The 19,676-nt window shown below is 33.5% G+C and overlaps 3 protein-coding genes across 4 annotated transcripts; 2 read left to right on the top strand and 1 right to left on the bottom strand.

The window, feature by feature from the left end:
- The first annotated feature begins 3,650 nt into the window (after window positions 1-3,650).
- LOC116109601 (linamarin synthase 2-like) lies at window positions 3,651-6,962 on the top strand. The gene is made up of 2 exons (XM_031395835.1): window positions 3,651-4,255; window positions 5,965-6,962. Exons 1-2 carry the CDS (start codon window positions 3,739-3,741, stop codon window positions 6,909-6,911), a joined length of 1,464 nt encoding a protein of 487 aa, XP_031251695.1. The 5' UTR covers window positions 3,651-3,738; the 3' UTR covers window positions 6,912-6,962.
- Window positions 6,963-9,673: 2,711 nt separating this feature from the next.
- On the bottom strand, window positions 9,674-17,298 carry LOC116109592 (periodic tryptophan protein 1 homolog). Of its 2 annotated transcripts, none has more exons than XM_031395824.1 (17): window positions 17,247-17,298; window positions 16,541-16,686; window positions 16,204-16,400; window positions 15,841-15,920; window positions 15,662-15,757; window positions 15,392-15,515; window positions 13,971-14,029; window positions 13,785-13,871; window positions 13,145-13,215; window positions 12,924-13,020; window positions 11,123-11,197; window positions 10,855-10,953; window positions 10,536-10,679; window positions 10,418-10,447; window positions 10,272-10,334; window positions 10,065-10,142; window positions 9,674-9,970 (listed from the first exon to the last, which is right to left on the bottom strand). In XM_031395824.1, the coding sequence occupies exons 2-17, from the start codon at window positions 16,660-16,662 to the stop codon at window positions 9,893-9,895; spliced, it is 1,500 nt and encodes a 499-aa protein (XP_031251684.1). In that variant the 5' UTR covers window positions 16,663-16,686; window positions 17,247-17,298; the 3' UTR covers window positions 9,674-9,892. The 2 variants fall into 2 exon arrangements, with proteins under 2 accessions (XP_031251684.1, XP_031251683.1); XM_031395823.1 differs by lacking the exon at window positions 17,247-17,298 and adding an exon at window positions 16,929-17,227.
- Window positions 17,299-17,681: 383 nt separating this feature from the next.
- On the top strand, window positions 17,682-19,311 carry LOC116109602. The gene is made up of 2 exons (XM_031395836.1): window positions 17,682-18,603; window positions 19,110-19,311. The coding sequence occupies exons 1-2, from the start codon at window positions 17,745-17,747 to the stop codon at window positions 19,157-19,159; spliced, it is 909 nt and encodes a 302-aa protein (XP_031251696.1). The 5' UTR covers window positions 17,682-17,744; the 3' UTR covers window positions 19,160-19,311.
- Window positions 19,312-19,676: the final 365 nt, after the last annotated feature.

Below are 19,676 nucleotides of genomic sequence, written 5' to 3'. Positions count from 1 at the left end.
ACATATAAAATTGTAATATACTCTTAGTGATAGTAGCCAATAAAAGTGAGCAGTTTCAATAAAAACAAAGCTGAAAGGTAGTTGGATGTAGACCAAATCCATTTAGTTTTTTTATTGAAATCTTTGTTACGTATACCTAGAGATACTCATGGTGGAAGCAGGTGACACGATTTCTATATTATAATTAACCAATTAAGGAAGTAGAACTCTCTATATGATACTCTATATAGGAATAACCTTCATGTAGTCATAAAAAATGTTGGTCTCAACTTGGGCCTTTATAAATAAGAAATTTCATATTGTAATAAGTTATATTTTTCTAGGTCCCGTCTTAAGAAACTTGCCTCTTTTGCGAAATTCAATACTCATCCAACAAAAAGATAATTATAAATACATGATTCGGGTCCTTTTAGAAACTATCCATTAAAAGCATGGAGATTCCAAAGTAAATATTTACGAAAGAAATCGCATTTTACAAGGTGGATGTGCTGTATCTAATAAATGATGAACAATTAATAAAATGACAGTGCTATTTGGATCAGTTGATCCGAATCAAAACAATTTTTGGGTACGTAAATTTACGAATTTACTCTTCAATAAAATAAATTTATTTTTGTCTCATAAGCCCTGCCTTTTGGAGGGAAAACAATTTCCCTAATTGACATTATGGAAGGATGAGAGAGAAGTAATGATTATTTCAATATTTCTAAGAATAGAAGTTAGAAAATTGTAATTAATTTATTGTAATAATTAAATTTCTTTTTAGAAAAAAAAAAAAAAAAACACGTAAAGTCTTTTCTTGAGATTTTATCATTTCCACAGCTGTTACATTTGCGACGATGGATGACATCAATACATATCTCCAATAAATAATACGAACCCTAATTTCATATTAAAATGCTATTGTTAATAGTCTTAAAATATAATATTATCGTTAATGGTCTTAAAAGATAATGCAAACCCTAATCTCATATTAAAATACTATGTAAGTTATATATTGCTATACTATTAATGCAAGTAAGACGATTTTTTAAAATGACATGTAGATATTCTATTTAAAAAATTTTATGATTCACAAAATCATAGATATAAAAAAAAAAAAAAAATAGTTATATTACTATGTAAAATTTGTGACAAACATGTTATATATATTGCCATATATACTCAATACTACATATGGTACATTATATATATGATACACTATATACAAAATCACATAGTACTATATATGCAACATGTACGTATACTCAATTCACAATTCTAAAATGTGAAATACAACATGTAAAGATAAAGATATTTATATATGGTACACTATATAAAAAATCACATAGTAAGTTAATACTATATGTCATATTTATCTCACACACACACACACACACACACACACATATATATATATGACATGTAAAGATATACATGGTATATAAAGATATATACCATGTATCTTCTATTATTTTCTTCTTCTATTATTTTTCATAAAAGACTTAAATTTTTTTTTTTTTTTTTTTAATGACTAGGGGTGTCCAGGCTAGCTCACCCGCACCTTAACTAATCCTCATGATACTGGAACTACTAACTGGATAAGAGTTCTAGTGACTATCCCTATTAGCAACCGAGGGGAAACTCGAACTCATGACCTCTTGAGTAATGCACCCAAGAGCCTCTATTGAACCATTTGGTCACCCATAGATAATTAAAAAAAGAAAGATTGAAATGTTAATGTCACATACGATGATACATCACTTGGAAAGTAAAATTTGGGATAAAATTTTGAGAAAAAGTAGTATTATTGATGTTATAATTAAACTTTGTTGGCATGAGTCACGTGTATAATAACTCTTATTATATAATTAAATTGACATTAACTTTTAAATTTACAGTTAAGCCTAGATCACGGACTATGCAATAATGAAGAGCTAGTGTTTTTTCTTGTAATGGAATATAGATCTTATTTGACATTGAATTTTTATCATAAATGTCTTGATTATAATTAAACTTATAATTGTTGGTATGAGTCATATATATAATAATTCTTATCATATAATTAAATTAAAATATTAGATTTGTTCTTGGTAACAAAACTAATATTTTATAACAAATCTAAGATTTTGAAAATATCTCATTGAAATTTGATTTATATACTTAATGATGAGAGAGAAAGTTAAATGAAATTTGAAATAGCTTTCATTTAATTCTCTCTCATATCATTAAATCACTTTTTTATTTCTTAATTCACTAAGGGCAAATAAGTCTTTTTATATATGGATCATTTTATGAAAAGTCAAATATATCCCTATTTTATCCTCATCAATTGATCCAACAAGCATTTTTGTTAATAAAAAAGACTTATATAAAATTGTAATATACTCTTAGTAATAATAGCCAATAAAAGTGAGCAGTTTCAATAAAAACAAAGCTGAAAGGTACTCGGATGTAGACCAAATCCATTTAGTTTTTTTTATTGAAATCTTTGTTACGTATACCTAGAGATACTCATGGTGGAAGCAGGTGACACGATTTCTATATTATAATTAACCAATTAAGGAATCGATGTAGATATACCCTCAAATGCTGGTGGTATTTACGAAATAGTTTCCCTATTTATTGAAAACAGGTAATTAATTTAATTGATTAACCCATCAATTTGGAGACAAACAAGAGCACAAGACGGCAGGAACACATAATATGATGATAATTAAACTATTTTAATCATTAATGTAACGATTAGATGAGATCACGAAATAGTAATTTAATAATCCCATTCGACAAATAACACATCAGTTTCCAGCAGAAAGTACAAATAAATATTATTTTTAATCGCCTTGATAAACTATGCTTTCACATGCACAAGATTCATTACATAAAATCTTGGAGATGAAGTTGAGACTCAGTTAAAATAAACTCATGACTCATGACTTTTAATCTATTTTGAGTCCAATTTTTTATTTTATTTATGTCTACAATGAAATTATCAATAAAGGTTTTAGTACAAGTACTAATTTTATAAATTGCTTTACTATAAGAATAAGAATATGCCATCTGACTCTCAGTTTTTGTCTTTGAGTTTCGAATTTTAAGTCGACTTATTTGTCGACAAAATAAGCGCCACTAGAAGCCACAACAACTGGCCGGCATATATATAGTCTTAAAGTTAAATTTATATAAGACAGCATTTTTTAAATGCTATTTAATACAATTTTTATATATTTGTAAAAATTTCCATAATTTATTTATTAAAAAAAAAAAACAGTCTAAGTGTAAGATTCCTACAGCTTTAGCTAAAATAATTTTTTTTATAGTATTGCATTGTTATAAAGATAATAAATTATGAAAATAAAAAGGTTTGAAATTTGATTTTTGTATATTCTTTAAAGTGAAGTGGTTGAGTAGTGTGTCAGTGTGACCACGTCATACACGTGGTTATGACTTTATACCCTTATTGCCTCAGTCAATAGTTTAAATGGAATTAATTAGTTAATATATTAAATAAATTAATTAGATAAATAAGAAAGAAAATTTTACATTGACTTGCTGTCCTGTTAAGTTCTGGTGGGTTCAAGTTCAACCACGTGGGAGAAGCAAACACCAACATTATTGGGAAATTATTGAACAAATAATATTAAGTAATACCCATGAAAGCTACCAAGTTCTCTATAAAATACCATAACATTTCTATAAGAAAACCTGCACTGCCCTTCATACCTAATTGAATCTGCTTACTTCATCTCTTCATTCAAGATGGGTTCGATTGATCACCAAACACCAACAAAGCCTCATGCAGTACTAATTCCATACCCAGCACAAGGCCATGTTACTCCCATGATGCAATTAGCCAAACTTCTACATTCTAAAGGCTTCCATATTACGTATGTTAACACTGAGTTCAACCATAAACGTTTGATCCGGTCCAGAGGATCAAACGCTCTCAAAGGCCTACCTGATTTCCAATTCAAAACCATACCTGACGGATTGCCGCCGTCTGATCGCGATGCCACTCAAGATATTCCAGCCTTGTGCGCTTCGATAAGAAAAACTTGTTTGACTCCATTTGTGGAGCTAATATCTAAGTTAAACTCATCAGGAGAAGTGCCCCCAGTTACTACTATAGTTTCTGATGGAGTCATGACATTTGGTATTAAAGCTGCGGAAATACTTGGTTTACCGGTAGTTACATTATGGACTGCCTCAGTCTGTGGCATGTTGGGATATTTGCAGTATGCCGAACTTGTCGAAAGAGGCACAGTTCCATTTAAAGGTATGTTGTGCTCTGTATCTGTTTTTTTTTTTACTCTTTCTTTCCCTTCCATTGAAGCCAGCATTCAATTTATATAGTTTCTCCCGTTAAAATAAATTTAGTAACTCTGACTTACGACTTGGTATGCAGAAAACAGTTGAGATTTTTGTTAGAAAAAGCTAACTTAAGATGGAATTTCGTATAAAGTTCATATGGAAAGATGTTAATTATTTACAAAATCCAGTTTATCTGAATCATTCTAATCGATTTTATATATAAATTAAATGTTGATTGTTACTTTATGTATTACATATTTCTGTGTGTTAAGTATTTGTAGTTAATCTTTGTCTATTTCAAGCATAAAATAATCAAATTTAATGCGTGAATATGAACGTTTTCTGATATATGAAAAAACTTTCACCACACAACTGCATACCATCGCTATATTTCATCACTTCCCATATAAATTATAAACTTCCTCGGTGTTTAATTTTTAAATTACGAGGTTAGGTGAGATTTAACATCTTCTTATTTTAAAATTAAAAAAGATCAAGAATTGAACTATGACTCCTCACTATCCCCAAGTTTTCTCCCTATGCCTGTACCTCCGTGTCTATTTCTGATTGTTTTTTCTAAATCTCCGGAATCAATAAAAAGTTCCCATTTTTTTAATTTACAAGAAAACTTTAACTAATTTTTTATGTGATCTAAGCATGTGATGAAAAAAGATATGAAGTGGATACATATCTTCATCTTTTATTAAAAATTTATGATTAGCTGTCCTTTACTCCTTTTACCCCATAGGTAGGACTGTAAACGAGACAAGCTGAGTCAAGTTTTTGACTTATTGGGCTCGGTTCGTTTGCTACAGGATTGAGCTTGAGCCTGTCGAGTCTGAGAAAAGGGACTCGAACTCGAGCTCGATCGAGTTCGAGTCAAGTTCGAGCCCACTCGACTTCATTTTCATCATCTCCATCATCTTCTTCTTCATCCTTTTCTTCGTATTTATCTCCATCATCTTCATCTTCATCTTCATCTCATCTTCATCTTCGTCTTCATCTTGCAGAGCATTACTGCTACCATCTCCATCTTCTTCATCTTCATCTTCATCTTCATCTTCTTCCTCAACACAACCATTATTTTGATTTTGATTTTGATGTCTGATTATGAATATTTGAAAGAACAAATTTAGGGGTTAGGGTTTGTCGATTTGGGAAATCTGATTTGTGGGTTTAATTTCGTGTTATAGAACTAATTACATCGGGGGGTTAAATGTCATTTTTACAAACTTTTTAAATTAAAGAATAAAGATAACACTTTAGTCCCCATAGTTTATAAAACTAATAAAAGGAGCCTTGCTTAGGCAAGCCACCTCAGGCTCGCGAAACTGCAAGTCGAGCCGAGCTGAGTTGGCTCATCTGACAGCCCTACCCATAGGCTATTGGGATACCAAAATCTTAATATTATTATTAATATTGATGTACTCTTTCCCTTTTCTCTAAATTTACATATATAATGAATGAATATATGAACATATAGTGATATGGTATTATTTTTTAAATAATTTATTAATTAAGGATTTTTTTATATTGATTCCATCATTTATATTTTGTCGTATCAATTTGTATATGTTCTTTTTTTTTTCCCTAAACATATGATGCACCAACAGTCTAATTAGTAATTAAGATTGTTTTCATTTTTTATTTTTATTTTTTAATTTTGCTTTCCAGATGAAAAGTTTCTCACGGACGGCACTCTTGACACACCTATCGACTGGATCCCGGGCGTGAACCACCTACGATTAAAGGACTTGCCGAGCTTCATGAGAGTCACTGATGTTAACGACATCATGTTTGATTACTTGGGCACAGAATCACAGAACTGCCTGAAATCTTCCGCAATCATATTTAACACATATGATGAATTTGAGCATGAAGCTTTAGAGTTTATTTCTTCTAAATTCCCTAGAAATAACATGTATACAGTAGGTCCACTTCCCTTGCTTTGTAGGCATTTGCCGGAAACCAACCATTTCAAGTCATTTAGAACAAGCTTGTGGAAGGAAGACTCGGAATGTCTAAAATGGCTTGACAAACAAGAACCCGATTCAATTGTTTATGTTAATTACGGTAGCATTACTGTAATGTCGGACGAGCACCTGAAAGAATTCGCCTGGGGTCTTGCAAATAGCAAACACCCGTTTTTATGGATTCTTAGGCCTGATGTGGTGGAGGGTACTGACGATTCTGCGATCTTGCCTCAAGAATATTTTGAAGAGATAAAGGATAGAGGGTTAATAGTAAGTTGGTGTCCGCAAGACCAAGTGCTTTCTCACCCTTCAATTGGGCTATTTTTAACACATTGCGGGTGGAATTCTACGATTGAAACTGTAAATGGTGGTGTTCCTGTAATTTGTTGGCCTTTCTTTGCTGAGCAGCAAACGAATCGTCGATATGCATGCACAACTTGGGGCATGGGCATGGAAGTCAATGAAGATGTGAAACGTGATGACATTGAGGCTCTTGTTAAGGAAATGATGGAAGGAGAGAGGGGAAAACAAATGAGACAGAAGGCTCAAGAATGGAAAAAGATGGCTGAAGAAACTACGGATATTGGAGGAAAATCTTATAATAATTTTAATAGATTGATTAAGGAGGCTTTTCATCATCATAACTAGCTATAATATAAGGGAAGCAAAGGGCGGCATGCTGAGGAAACTAAACGATTCTGTTCTCAACCTTGATCTTCCTCCTATGCGTTTATTTGTGTTTGTTTGTATTTCCATATGCTTTGAGGTTTGTATTAATGATTTAGATTTATGTTGTTCTAACGAGATGCTTCAGAAATAATATGTCATGCTTCCAAAATTGGATGGTTCGATGGAACCTCTAGGTTCAAATTCAGGCTGCAAAACGAACACAGAAGATTTATGGATTATCAAAAACATAATAACTCGCCCTGTACGCTTGGATAAAATTTTTAAGCAATGGCTTCACTGATTGTGCTGCAGAGTGAGCTTCACAAAATTATGAGTAGGGATCATTCCATGTTGAGTCCATTACATGAAAAACTTGAAAGTCGTTTGTTACTTACAAAAGTTCCAAACTTCAAAAGTCATTTATTACTTGGGGAGTAAGGAGACAAAATCACTTAGGTGCTTTGCTTTTACGATAAGTTCTTTGGTACGGTCTTATATGGTAAACATTGTCTACCTTCCTTGCACTATTTTAAATCCGCTCCAGTTTAGGTTTTAGGGGGTTTCTATAATTTAAAAGTATAGGAACTTATTGAAATTTTCTAGGGGTGTTTTAAAGATTTCAAAACTTTAGGGACTAAATAGTTTTTTTGGGCATTTTAAATAAACTAAAATTTTAGGGACGAAATTTTTTTTTTAAGAGGTATTTTGTAGTATACTTAAACTTAAGGGACTAATTATGATTTTTTTAAAATAATTTTGTTGCTGATGTCACTGATCCAATCGGTTGGACCAATCAACCCATAACTCGATCACCTTGTAAGGTCTTACAATGAGTCGGGTTTCAAAATAATGCTTTCTTGAAAGATTTTGATGAATTATATCTTGCAAATATTTTAGTTTAGAAGTTTTGTTTTAAAATCCGACCCAAGCCTTGACTCGATCAAGAGCCTCGGTCTTAGGTTGACCAACCCGACCGGTGGGTTGGATCAACGATGTCATCATTTAAACCCTTACACGACTATCTTCACAAGCTTAATTTAATTATTCTTAAAACTCCAAAAACGAACTTCTGGATTTTTCCAGCATCTCATTAACTCTCTCTACTAAATCTCCCCAACTAATAGAAGTTCTAATTTTACTTTGGTCAATTTCTTATCTGGTTAAAAGCTTTCAACTTTAGCGCAAAGACATACATATTGAGCTCCAAAATGAAATCAACCAAACAAAACAAAACATACCCTTAAACAAAAAAAGCACACAAAGACCCAAATTCAATTACCTTTTAATATTCTCCAGTCAATTTTTTCTCAAAATAACAAGATTAAACAAGCAAACAAACAAGCAACATGATTTACTAGCTTCCTATTGTAGATGTAAAAATCTACCGTTACAAAAAGAGGGACTGATCCTGTGAGGTTGAGACCACTAGCGATCTGCTGTACCTGCACACGTGAGAAAACAAGCATGAAGCAGACGGAAAACACCGGGGTGGTGTTTGCCGTAGGTACTTCGACGCTCAAGTCAACAAGATTGAGTGAGGCTAGTTTAGTGAGGGTTAGGGAGAGGAAAGGTTACCGGAAGTCTAGTCGGGGCTGCGACTACGACTGTAATGCGAAGTTCTCAAGTAGGAACTCCAGGATCTGAAGGTGTAATGTCTTTGTCCCCTATGAGAGGGCTGACCTCTGTTTAAATAGTGACTGTATGGTCTTTGAATCCTGATGGGACTGGGAGTCCTTGTACTGGTAGTACTCTCAAAGGGTGTAGCCTTTGGCTCTCTTATCTCAGCAGGAAAGGGAGTTCGAACGTGCCTAGCTCAAGTAGTAGTGTAGTTTGTAGGCGACTGTAGGCTCTGAGTTGACCGTAAGCTCAGAAGGTATTCTAGGATCAGGAGACCTGGGTCCAAATGGTGAAGAACTGGGAAAGCATACCAAATAGGCCTCATCAGTAGAACTCTGATTTGGGCCCTACTGGAATTGGGCTTGAACTTTCATCTTTGTTAGAGGTGTTTCCGTCTTTGGGCCTATTTGGGTCGAGGACATTTTTTAACCGTAACACATATCGCTATGGTTGAGGAGAGAATAAGCTTGTGAAAAGAAGGGCGTGGCATTTGCCAAAACAGTCAAAGAAGATACGACGTTTAAGTACATGAGCTTTCGAAACAATAATGAAAGAGAAGGGGGAAAGACCGAGTTAGTGGGTAGATCGAAAATTTCAATCAACGGAGTATCTCTTCTTTTTCTTTTTCTTTTTCTTCTGGAGCGTCTCTTCTTCTCCTTCTTTTTCTTTCTTAACAATAATGAAAGAGAAAAGGGGGAGTTCAAGTGTAGTGGGTTGACCAAAAATTTCAATCAACAAAGCGTTGGAGCGAGGAATCAAGATTGAAGATGAAGAATGAATTGTGAACAAAGAAGAACGAAGGCTTAAAAATTTTAAGGATTTTTGTTTTAAGTGGCCCTGACCCAGTTTTAGCATCAGGTCGATTGAACCGACGAGTCTCTACCATTCTCCATTCTGTCGGTTCAAATCCGACCCAATCCGACACAAACTATTTACGGGTTTTAGTATCACCCAGACCAGACAGGTGACCGACTCCCGGCCGAACTGGTCCGGGTTTCAAAACATAGTTCAGAAGAAGCCACTTCTTGAACCATGTGACCACAATCAATTGTTAAATTAAAAATCATTTTACTTTTACACCAGATAAATAAAATCATGAAAGGTAAACGATAACGTTACCCATTTGGAACACAAATATAAAATTACTTTGCACCAGGTACAAAACCATTTTCGTTTTTTTACCAACATCTAATTTACCCTTTCTCCCCATGTTTTACCATCTTTCATTATGTTCTTGTTCCGATTACATTAAACATGATAAACTTACAGAAAAAGAAAAACAAAATTTGGAATCTTAAAAACACAAGCTCTCTATGTCAGCAAACAAACATCTTCTACTTTGATCATGTCTCAGCTCTGTTGGACTTGCTGTATTTACTAAATCTTTGCGACACCCCGGCATCGGATAAAGTATCCCATACCTACAATAATTCACCAACATCAATAATCATTCTTAACTGCAAGAATCTTAGATGAGCAAATTCGATCGACAATGGAACCAGATATTCCACTCACCTCCAAATTTCCTTTGGACCCTCCAATTGCCAGCAAAAATGGACTATCCCCCGAGAAGGAAACAGAAAAAATAGATCCCTAACAACATTTAGAACATATAGTGTTAGACCCATCTCATGCTAATTAAAATACAAACAAATATTATTGTTAATGCTTCTCTACCTCTTAACAATATAACTTAATTAATAAAAACTATGAATAACTTACTGCTTTAGGATTCCTGGATGCAACACATGAAGGTTGGTTGTTTGACAAATCCCAAAGTTTTACCTGCATCAAACCATAATAACACTTAAGCACTGGCAAGCCCATGGTGGATAGGATAGAGAACAGAAAATCAGCTTCAAAGTTACCATTTTATCAGTAGATCCAGTCGCAAGAAGCTGTTGAAAATCAGAAGGGAAAATTTATTACAGTTAAGATTATTTTTCATAAAATCTAGCAAACGATTGAGGTAGGATAAATATGTACGTTGGGTGCTAACGGATTATAGGAGACGCTACAAACAGCCTTGTCATGAGCATGCAGAGTAAAACTTGGTTGTGATTCTGAAGCAGGATCTGATTTGGCGATCCGGATATCAAAACCTTTTACTGTACCATCTTCAAGACTCACCTATAAAAACATGAAATGATTGTTAACCAACTGGGAATGCCTAAAACCAAACATATCCCAATCTAAATTTACAAACAAAATGAATTCCAGTCTATATTCATTGTTCTTCAGACTTCTGAAATTATCTATAAGAAGATGGTCCTAAAATTAAAAAAGAAGAGAAGAATGCACACACCACAAATGAATGCTCGTTGTGTGGATCCCATGCCAAGCTTTCTACATCAGCTGTAATTGACCACTTGAAACCAGAATGCGTAGATATCCTTGCATCCTTCTGCAATGCATAAAAATAGACAACACGTAAACATATCTACAAAGAGAAACTAAAAATAACTTACAGGTCAAAACCTTAAAAACTTGGATTTCTCATCTCAAAAACGAGATTCTCCACCAATGCCTTAATAACTTACATGATAAGTTAAGCAAGTAAACAAGTTCCTTACCATGACAATTGAACGATCAAAAGATCCACTAAGAAGAACTTGGGGTGCATAATGATTCCATGCAACTGCTTGAACCTGGAAGAATTAGTAAGAAAAGCAAAAACTCAGTCAACTTAAACAAGTGTCCAAAAGTTTGCCCACTTCATACAAATTTACTAAGGTTACTATCAACAGTAGTCTAAATTTGGTGCCACCATCCATATTTATATTATTTTAAACCATTAGGCATTTTGTACTGGTGTAGAAAAAAAGGCATCCTCATTGTCAATTCTCTATGTTATGAATTCCACATAAATCAAGAACTTTTACTTAAACAGTTAGAATAGCAACAATGCAGGCATGCCCTCCCCACTTTGTACCTAAATCTCATTTTACTCCTCATAACCAACACCATCCTTTATTATGTGGATCTGAATGAGTGTCTGTGGAATCCTCGGATGGGAATTGGCTTCCCCATCCCTGTCATGATTCCATGCTCAGCCCTTCTAAATTTCCAAATAAGAAACAAGAAAAGCTATTTGTATAAAAGGAATGATAATTTACAAGAAAGGGATTGAATAGAGGACAAGAAATCCCAAAAAACAAAAAAAAAAAAAAAAAGGGAAAAAAATAAAAAACCTGGATGATTCCAAATAAAAATAGGAACCTTGTTTTAAATTTACATGTGCAATAAAGTTCAAACAATTACTTATTGATAAAAAGTTGGTTTCTTCATATATTTCTTAGAAAACTGAGAACAAATATATACAGACCCAAATGCCTAGATTAAAAAGAAAATTAAACTCATACACCATTTAAGGAAAAGGAAAGAAACAAATAAAATTTCTATCTCATCTTCCAACCAAAAATACAAAAATAACTTACTAGTTTTCTCATTTGTCTGTAACTCAAGCTTCAAGAATGATCAAACAACTTTTCTGAGATACCAGATTTGCCAAAAAGTTGCTTGCAAATGTTTTAGGAGCCTTTAGTTTAAATTTACTACATCATATGGGCCAACACCACCTGGCCATGCCCCTAATCGCAGGCTCCTTTCCCACCATATCCCCAACTATCCATAATTCCTTCTTCAAAAGAAATATCTAACCAAACTGTGGGGCTGGAATTCCAACAGTTTGTCTGGATTATGATCTTCAAAACAATTTTCCAAAATTAAAATAAACCCAAAGTTGAGTTCCCCCTTGATATTTTACTATCCAAAGATGTGTTTGCAACAATATTCTAAAATGTTTACAAAGCTAAAATTACGAAAACAGTGAATCTTTTTCCCCCTCTTTTAGAATTCTACAAGTTTTTAGGATTGTATCCAAGAGGGATATTTGAAAAAATCACCACAAAACGCATTTCTCAAAATTCCTTGTATCCCTTGTCCTAAAAACTAAAGAATTGTATTTAAATTCTATATCAAAAAGTACATAACATATCAAGTGTTTTCTAATCTTAAATGTCTTCTTTAATATCTAAATGGTGGAGGGTAAACTGTACTCAGTTGCAACAAAAAACGCCATTCAGGAATTGAGCTGTACCATAGTACGAGTAGATTTAGCTTCAAAATCAGGACGATAAGAATTGGTATCATACATCAGGATTGTCGCATCCCCAAATGCTTATCCTCTCTCTCATTAATATTGCTTTTAGAATTTACAAGGATATTCCACCATGAATACTTTCTAGATCATTTAATAGTTGTAAATTAAGAGTAGAGGTATGCATAAACTGTACCAACAAATAGGTTTGTTATAGTACATCATACATATATGAGTGAAAGATAAATTCAAATGGTGTGAAGGTAAATACTTGCCTTATCTGTATGATGCTCCAAGGTAAAACTACATTTTCCTTCAACCACATCCCAAATCTTAACAGTTTTGTCAGCACTTGCACTGGCTAGGATATTCCTGTTTTTTATTCCAAATTATAATATAAAGGAAAAAGAGAAGCAAAAGATAAATGAACATTAATATTGTAAGAACATTACAATGAAGCAAGAACTGCAAACTACATTAGAATGATTTAACATACCTGAACTCTTTGTTCCAAGCAAGACCTAGCACTGAATCAGTATGACTCCCTTCTTTGTATTCAAAGGACGACTGAACACAACACAATAGCAGGCATATGTTAAAAAAATATTAGTTACATTTATACCCACATAAGAAATTGCAAATAAAATTATTAATATTATAAATATAACTAAGGATATGCATTGAGTGAACAAATATCATAAACCTCAATTCTACATTATACTCGAGAAAAATGGCAAAATAAACAATGGATACTCATTAAAGGATGAATAGTAACTACCACTGAATGGGTTAGACATATAAAATATCTAACTAGCAAAGAACATTTGATACAAACAGAGACAATTAGAGATATAGACCCAAGCACAATCAAAGCCAAATTCAGTGCATGGTATTTTGGTGTTTGTCATTAAGTATTATCCATAAGTTTACAAAACTTATAACCATGCAATCCAGCATACTAACCGTAGGAGCTGCTAGAAATAAGAAATTTTTTGCTCCAAGAACCAATAACAAGATATCAAGTTCAAAATCACCTTAGTTGAATCCTCATTGTAGTATACACTATAGAAATGATGACGATATTTCATATTGAAGGTTTTAGAGAAATTTTACTTGGAAGGAAATAAGTAGCAAACCTTCTTGCCTTTCTTCTTCTTCTTCTTCTTCATCTTCTTCTCCTCATCAATGCCACCTAGTATGAGACATGGTTGTACTTCTTCAATCTGAAAAGAGTAAACATAATAAGAGATTTGGCAATAAAATCTCCAGTAATTGTCTAATCAACTTATATTTCATGAAATCGTTACACATAATCAACATACAATGTCAAGGTCCCATATCTCAATAGAAGGTTCCATAGAGCCAACAGCCATAAAATTCCCTGTCAGCATAAAGAAAGCTTTCATTAGCAAATTCATTACAACACATGAAGAAACAAATATATTTTGGGCAAAACAAAATACTAAGTATGCAATGCTCCAAGTTAAACTACAAAATAATCCAACTTCACTAAAAAGAAAGATGAAATTAAACTTTGTAAATATTGCTTCTCTCTCTTTTTATATATATTTTTATTACATAAGTTATTTCTCTTAGCATTTACTTCCCAAACAAAAACAAAGGGGAAGGTTGAGAAGAGGTTTTATTGACCTCCCTATGATTTGAAAAGGAATAAAGATCCTCAGTTGATCTAATTTACCTAATCATTTCAGAATAATGCCAAATGACAATTGTAAAATTATAATAAACTTGTTGCACTGTTTATATTTTTCAATTCACCATCTATCAATTAAACACCCTGTTTCATTTTTTAAAAAAAAAAAAAAAAAAAAAAAAAGCAACATTAGCTCCAAAATCTCAGCTTCCCTGCTCCCCATTCTCTTTCCTTCTTCACACAGACATCTCTTCTCCTACCTTCTTCACATGTTCTTCATTACTCTGAAAAGTACTTTCTATGTTACGTTTACTGATTTTCTTTTTCTCTTCTTAGAAGTAAACCTTCACACGTTTGGTGTGACAAAATCAAACAACAAAAAGAAAAAAAGCACTTAGGAACTTTATACCAAAACAAAGTCATTTGAAAAGAAATGAACTCTGACGACACGACTAAATGATAGAAATGTGTCACAAGATCTTTGAAAGTGAAGGTAAAACTAGATGATAAGAAGATCCTTGCCTAAATCTCCCCCAAAAGAAAAATAAATAAAGTTCAAAAGATTACACTGACATTCCCTATCACCAACTAGAATCCACTAAGTGTAACATCAAATTATTACTACGGTAATTTTGCAAGAAATAAATTTTTAAAATTTTTGTTTTTTGACTTATTTCATGTTTTAAATGTATTCTACAATAACTCCATTATCAATGAAAGTATATGTCTTTCTTTGCATATGCAACTAAACTATCATATATTCGTTATTTTTCATCAGTTTATGATTAATTGTTTAGAATACTTGTAATGAAAATTATTATTGCTAATACTAAACCCTATATCTTTTCATACTGAAAACTCAATGTTGCAGTCCATATTCATAATATAAGTTACAAGTAGAATATTAAATGAAACAATAAAATAGATAATTAACAAATAAGTGAATTTAAACTTTGCAATAAATTAGACAAACAAGATTCAGAATGAAGCGTAACAGGTTACTAGGCTAATTCATAAACATCAATGTAGCTATATAAATTGAACAGATACAACATGAATTGCAGCCTAAAAAAGTATATGAATGTCTACCTTTTTCTCCTCCTTTAAGTGGGCAATCAAGCCAAGCCATGCAAAGAGGAAATGCTGGAATGATAATATGATGGTGAACATACAAGTTTACATCACCATCATTTGATTCCTCGTATACATGGACCTATTTGCAATTAAATCTTCCATCAGTGCCCAGTGTTCATGTGTGTATAATCTGTATGTGTTAGTGAGTGTAGGCACATGCGCAAGCATGCATGTGTGAGAGGAGAGAAAGACAGAGAGAGTAAGGAGACTGTAAGCATTACGTGCCTCAAGATGACTGACATCATCCTCATTACGTGCACAAACTATAACTGCATCATTTGCATTAATGACCAGATCCTCAAGGTCTTCTGAGTCCTCATCCTGAGAGGAAGTTCTGGCATTATAAGCCAAAATAAGGAATGGCAAAAAATCAAACACAAATCAAATATGGTTGACATACTCACATCTTTATCCTTCAGGTGTGGATCCATTTGATTACTTGGGTAGTAAAGGTCCCCAATCCCCCTGCTAAAAAGCTCAACTCCTAAGTTCAACCACAAACAAATGGTCACTATGAAATATGATGGCCATTGCAACGAACATGGTCATTACAGACTCTTCTATGATTTCTTAATTTTTTTAACCTAGGATTTTATGCAGGTGAGTAACTTAAAAGTTGATTGTCAGTCTTAATAAGCATATTAAATCCCCAAATATCCCTTCAACTTAACCAACGCACCAATTACTACCCCTTTCTTCCATAACTGAGAAAAAAAAATCAAACTGAAAGAAACAATGAAATTCCAAACTTGTGCAGACAGAGATACCTTCATCCTCATCATCATAATGGTCCATGTCAAGTTCCTTCAAGCCATCAGCTATATCATCCAATTTGGCTTCTGAATTCTTTTTGGAAGTTTTGCCAAGTGCATCTGCTACAGCTAAAGCTTGTGAGACTTCATCAGTCTGCTCGACATCCTCAATATCCGTGTCTTCACCATCCTCCTCACTACGACCATGTTCACTACACAAACCAGCATCATTACAAAATAACAAAAATCCAATCCCTTTATCACCGCTATCATAGTGCTAGCCAAACAGAAAGCAAATAAGCTAAAAGACAAAAACTAAGAAATTAAAAAAAAAAAAAAAAAAAAAAATTACCTTTCCTCTTCTAAACCACCACTTTTTATCATCTCCTCAATTTCTTCTTTTGAAGGTAGTTGAGCTTCATCAGGCACGGCCTTTGATGCGCCCTTCGGCACCCATGATACTGCCGCTATCATTCTTCACAACAACGTTTTATTTATCTACAATCAATATGAAATACTATCAAAAATCCTTTAAAAAATGAACGGAAAGCAATATCCAGAAGAGTTTTTTTGCAATATCAATAGAATTGCCATATCCCGGACCTATTAGCTCAATCAATCGAAACATATTATGATTCCTGATTATAGAGACTTGTATAGCATAAACTTCAAATTAACAGCTACATTTTTGTTGGTTCATTAACAATAGAAGAATTAATTTCATAACAATCAAAACCAACCAACAGAGGCGAGTCGGTTGCCGCGATAGGCAACGGCTTGGCGGCGTCTTTGGTAAAAGTTCGCCTGGTGTTGGAAGTGACTTAAATTTGAAATAAGCAATTAGGTCTAATTTCACTGAGATTTGTGTTAAACTAGTATTAATGAAAGAAGTTTTGGTTGGAAGTTATAAAAAGTTTTTACGGGTTTTGGTCAGCAGAATAATATAATGCTAAAACCCCGGCGCCGGCGGTGATAAAGGGTTTATCTTCTGTGAAATAATCAAGAAGTTCACAAAAAATTCAGTAAAGAAAATGACCGATCAGTGTTACAACAATTACCTCCTCTGGCGCAAGTAACAAACACATCTAATGATTTCGGAAAGTAACAAGCACCCAAGGCCAAGGAGTTTGACTTTGCAGTGACAGTCTTATTTAAATACAGTAATACCCTCCCTTTTATTGCAATTTTCTATCTAATCTAAAATAAATTCTAATTTATTAAATATAAATTGAAATTTATAATCTCATTTTTAGGGTCTAAATTGGAAAGTGATCTCATAGAAAAAATCTCTCATAAAATAATCCTAACCCGAAAACAATCCTACCATGATTACGAAAACACCCTTGGTATAAAAGCCTATTTCATTCAAATCTGTGGCAGTAGTTGCAATTCTGGTCATTTGAGTAACCAATTAGACCCACCTCCAATTGATGTGGGCTTGGATTCTCTAACACTTGCATAAAGTTTTATAAATACCACCACATAATAAAAGAAGCTCAGGAAAAGCATCTATTTTTCCTTTCCAACTATACACAAATCCCTCATCAACCCAATTCATGGAAAATCACTTTTCCTTCATCTTCTTCCTCATCTCCTTCTTCGCTCCATGGTGTTGCATCTTTGCCATCAACCCCGCCTGCCGCACCACCTGTGGCTCTATAGACGTCAAGTACCCGTTCGGCACTGGTTATGGCTGCGGCTCCCCACGGTTTTACCCCTATGTAACATGCCCCAAAGACCAGCTCCTACTCAATACCCACACAGGCTCATATCCCATAACCTCCATATCCTACACAACCTCAGCCTTAACCATCACCCCACCTTCCATGTCCACATGCAGCTCCATGCAACAATCACCGAATATAGGCCTCGATTGGGCCAGCCCATTCGAGCTCGGCCCATCAACTTTCCTCCTGCTGTCATGCACACCACCAACCTCTTCTCTCACCGTCGAAGGCTCCCCCGTTTGTGACACTTCCTCCTCTCACCTATGTGACTCCTTTTACACTTGTCCTTCCGTCATCGGCCTCAGCCTGCCGCTGTTCCCACCATCCAACACGTGCTGTGTGTACTCCCCGGCCAATTTCAACAGCAAGGGGGAATTGGACTTGCGTGTGTTAAAATGTGGAGGATACACATCAATAGTGTCACTTGAGGATTTTCCGACGGACCCAAACCAGTGGCAATATGGGGTGAGCTTAAAGTACACACATGGAGCATTTGACAACTATTACATAGATAATAAATGTAATGCCTGTGAAGAGAGTGGTGGCGTTTGTGGATTTTCTCCTCCAAGTGATTCATTTATTTGTGTGTGTAAAAATGGTTTCAATTCCACCATACAGTGCAGTTACTTCAATATTGATTATCAGGGTGATGAGGATATGTTTGGCAGCTCTGCTTCGTCATCAACTTGTAAGTTATCTTTAGATTAATAAATATAAATTTGCTTCAATTTTTAAAAATTGAAAATTCTCATACAAATGTCTTGAAATTTTTAATGTGCCGATCAAAGGTGAAAGTCTAGGCTTTCATTTTTAATTGTAGAGTTCCAGAATCGATTAGATGCTTATCTGCACATTAAAAATTTCAAAGACATCCGTATTTATTAAATGACTAGTATAAAATTTGGTAAAAGTGAATTGATACACTTATTGGATGAGCACAAGATGCTTACGCTATAGTAACTGGTATTGTAAAACCACTTTCTGTTGTTGTTATTTAGAGGGGAATAGGAATATGCCAAAGTGATTTGTCTTGAGGCATAAAGACAGTTTCTTTTTTTGTGGAAAAAAAAAAAAAAAAAAAGACTAAACTGAAGTGGGTGATTGCAAAGCATAAATTTAAAGCAAGCTTTAACATTATGATTTATTAATTTGTATTTTAAGTAATTAGTTATTTATGTTTGAATGGTTTTGCAGGGACGAGTTGGTTGGGAATTTTGGGTGGCATGATGTTATTATATATGTAATGTTACATCTTTTGTTGGGCTTTTCTCTTTGGTGATCTCTTTGAAAATTTTTAAGTTTGAAGAACTTTTGTTTTGACATGAATTTGTAGTCAATTGCAATGTAGGCGAAGCTAGTAAAATAGTAATATAAAGTAATAAAGCTAGCAGTATGGGAGAGATTAATTTTATGTATTATAGATATATAAAAATATATTAATGTATAAGAACAGAAATTGGCTGTGAAAGTGTCATTTTGGATGTATGTAATCCAATCCAATGAAAATTAAACACATGGTAACTTGGTAAGTAAAAATATATATTCTACTGTGAAATTTGCGTTGGTGCATGTTTGACACGTGACATAAAACATTAAACAAATTGTATGGCATTGCATATTGTATTATATTATATAATATTATGTTAAATGTTGTATAATATTTGATAGAACATTACATTGTATTATTTTTATACTATGTTATATTTGGTATATGAATTACATTGCATAATATTATTTTTGTTATTTAACAAAATTCATTTA

This window comes from Pistacia vera, unplaced genomic scaffold, assembly GCF_008641045.1.
Source record: "Pistacia vera cultivar Batoury unplaced genomic scaffold, PisVer_v2 Contig583, whole genome shotgun sequence".
NCBI classification, from domain to species: Eukaryota; Viridiplantae; Streptophyta; class Magnoliopsida; order Sapindales; family Anacardiaceae; genus Pistacia; species Pistacia vera.
The sequence above is the reverse complement of the archived record's forward strand: the minus strand, read 5'-3'. Positions and strand labels throughout refer to the sequence as shown.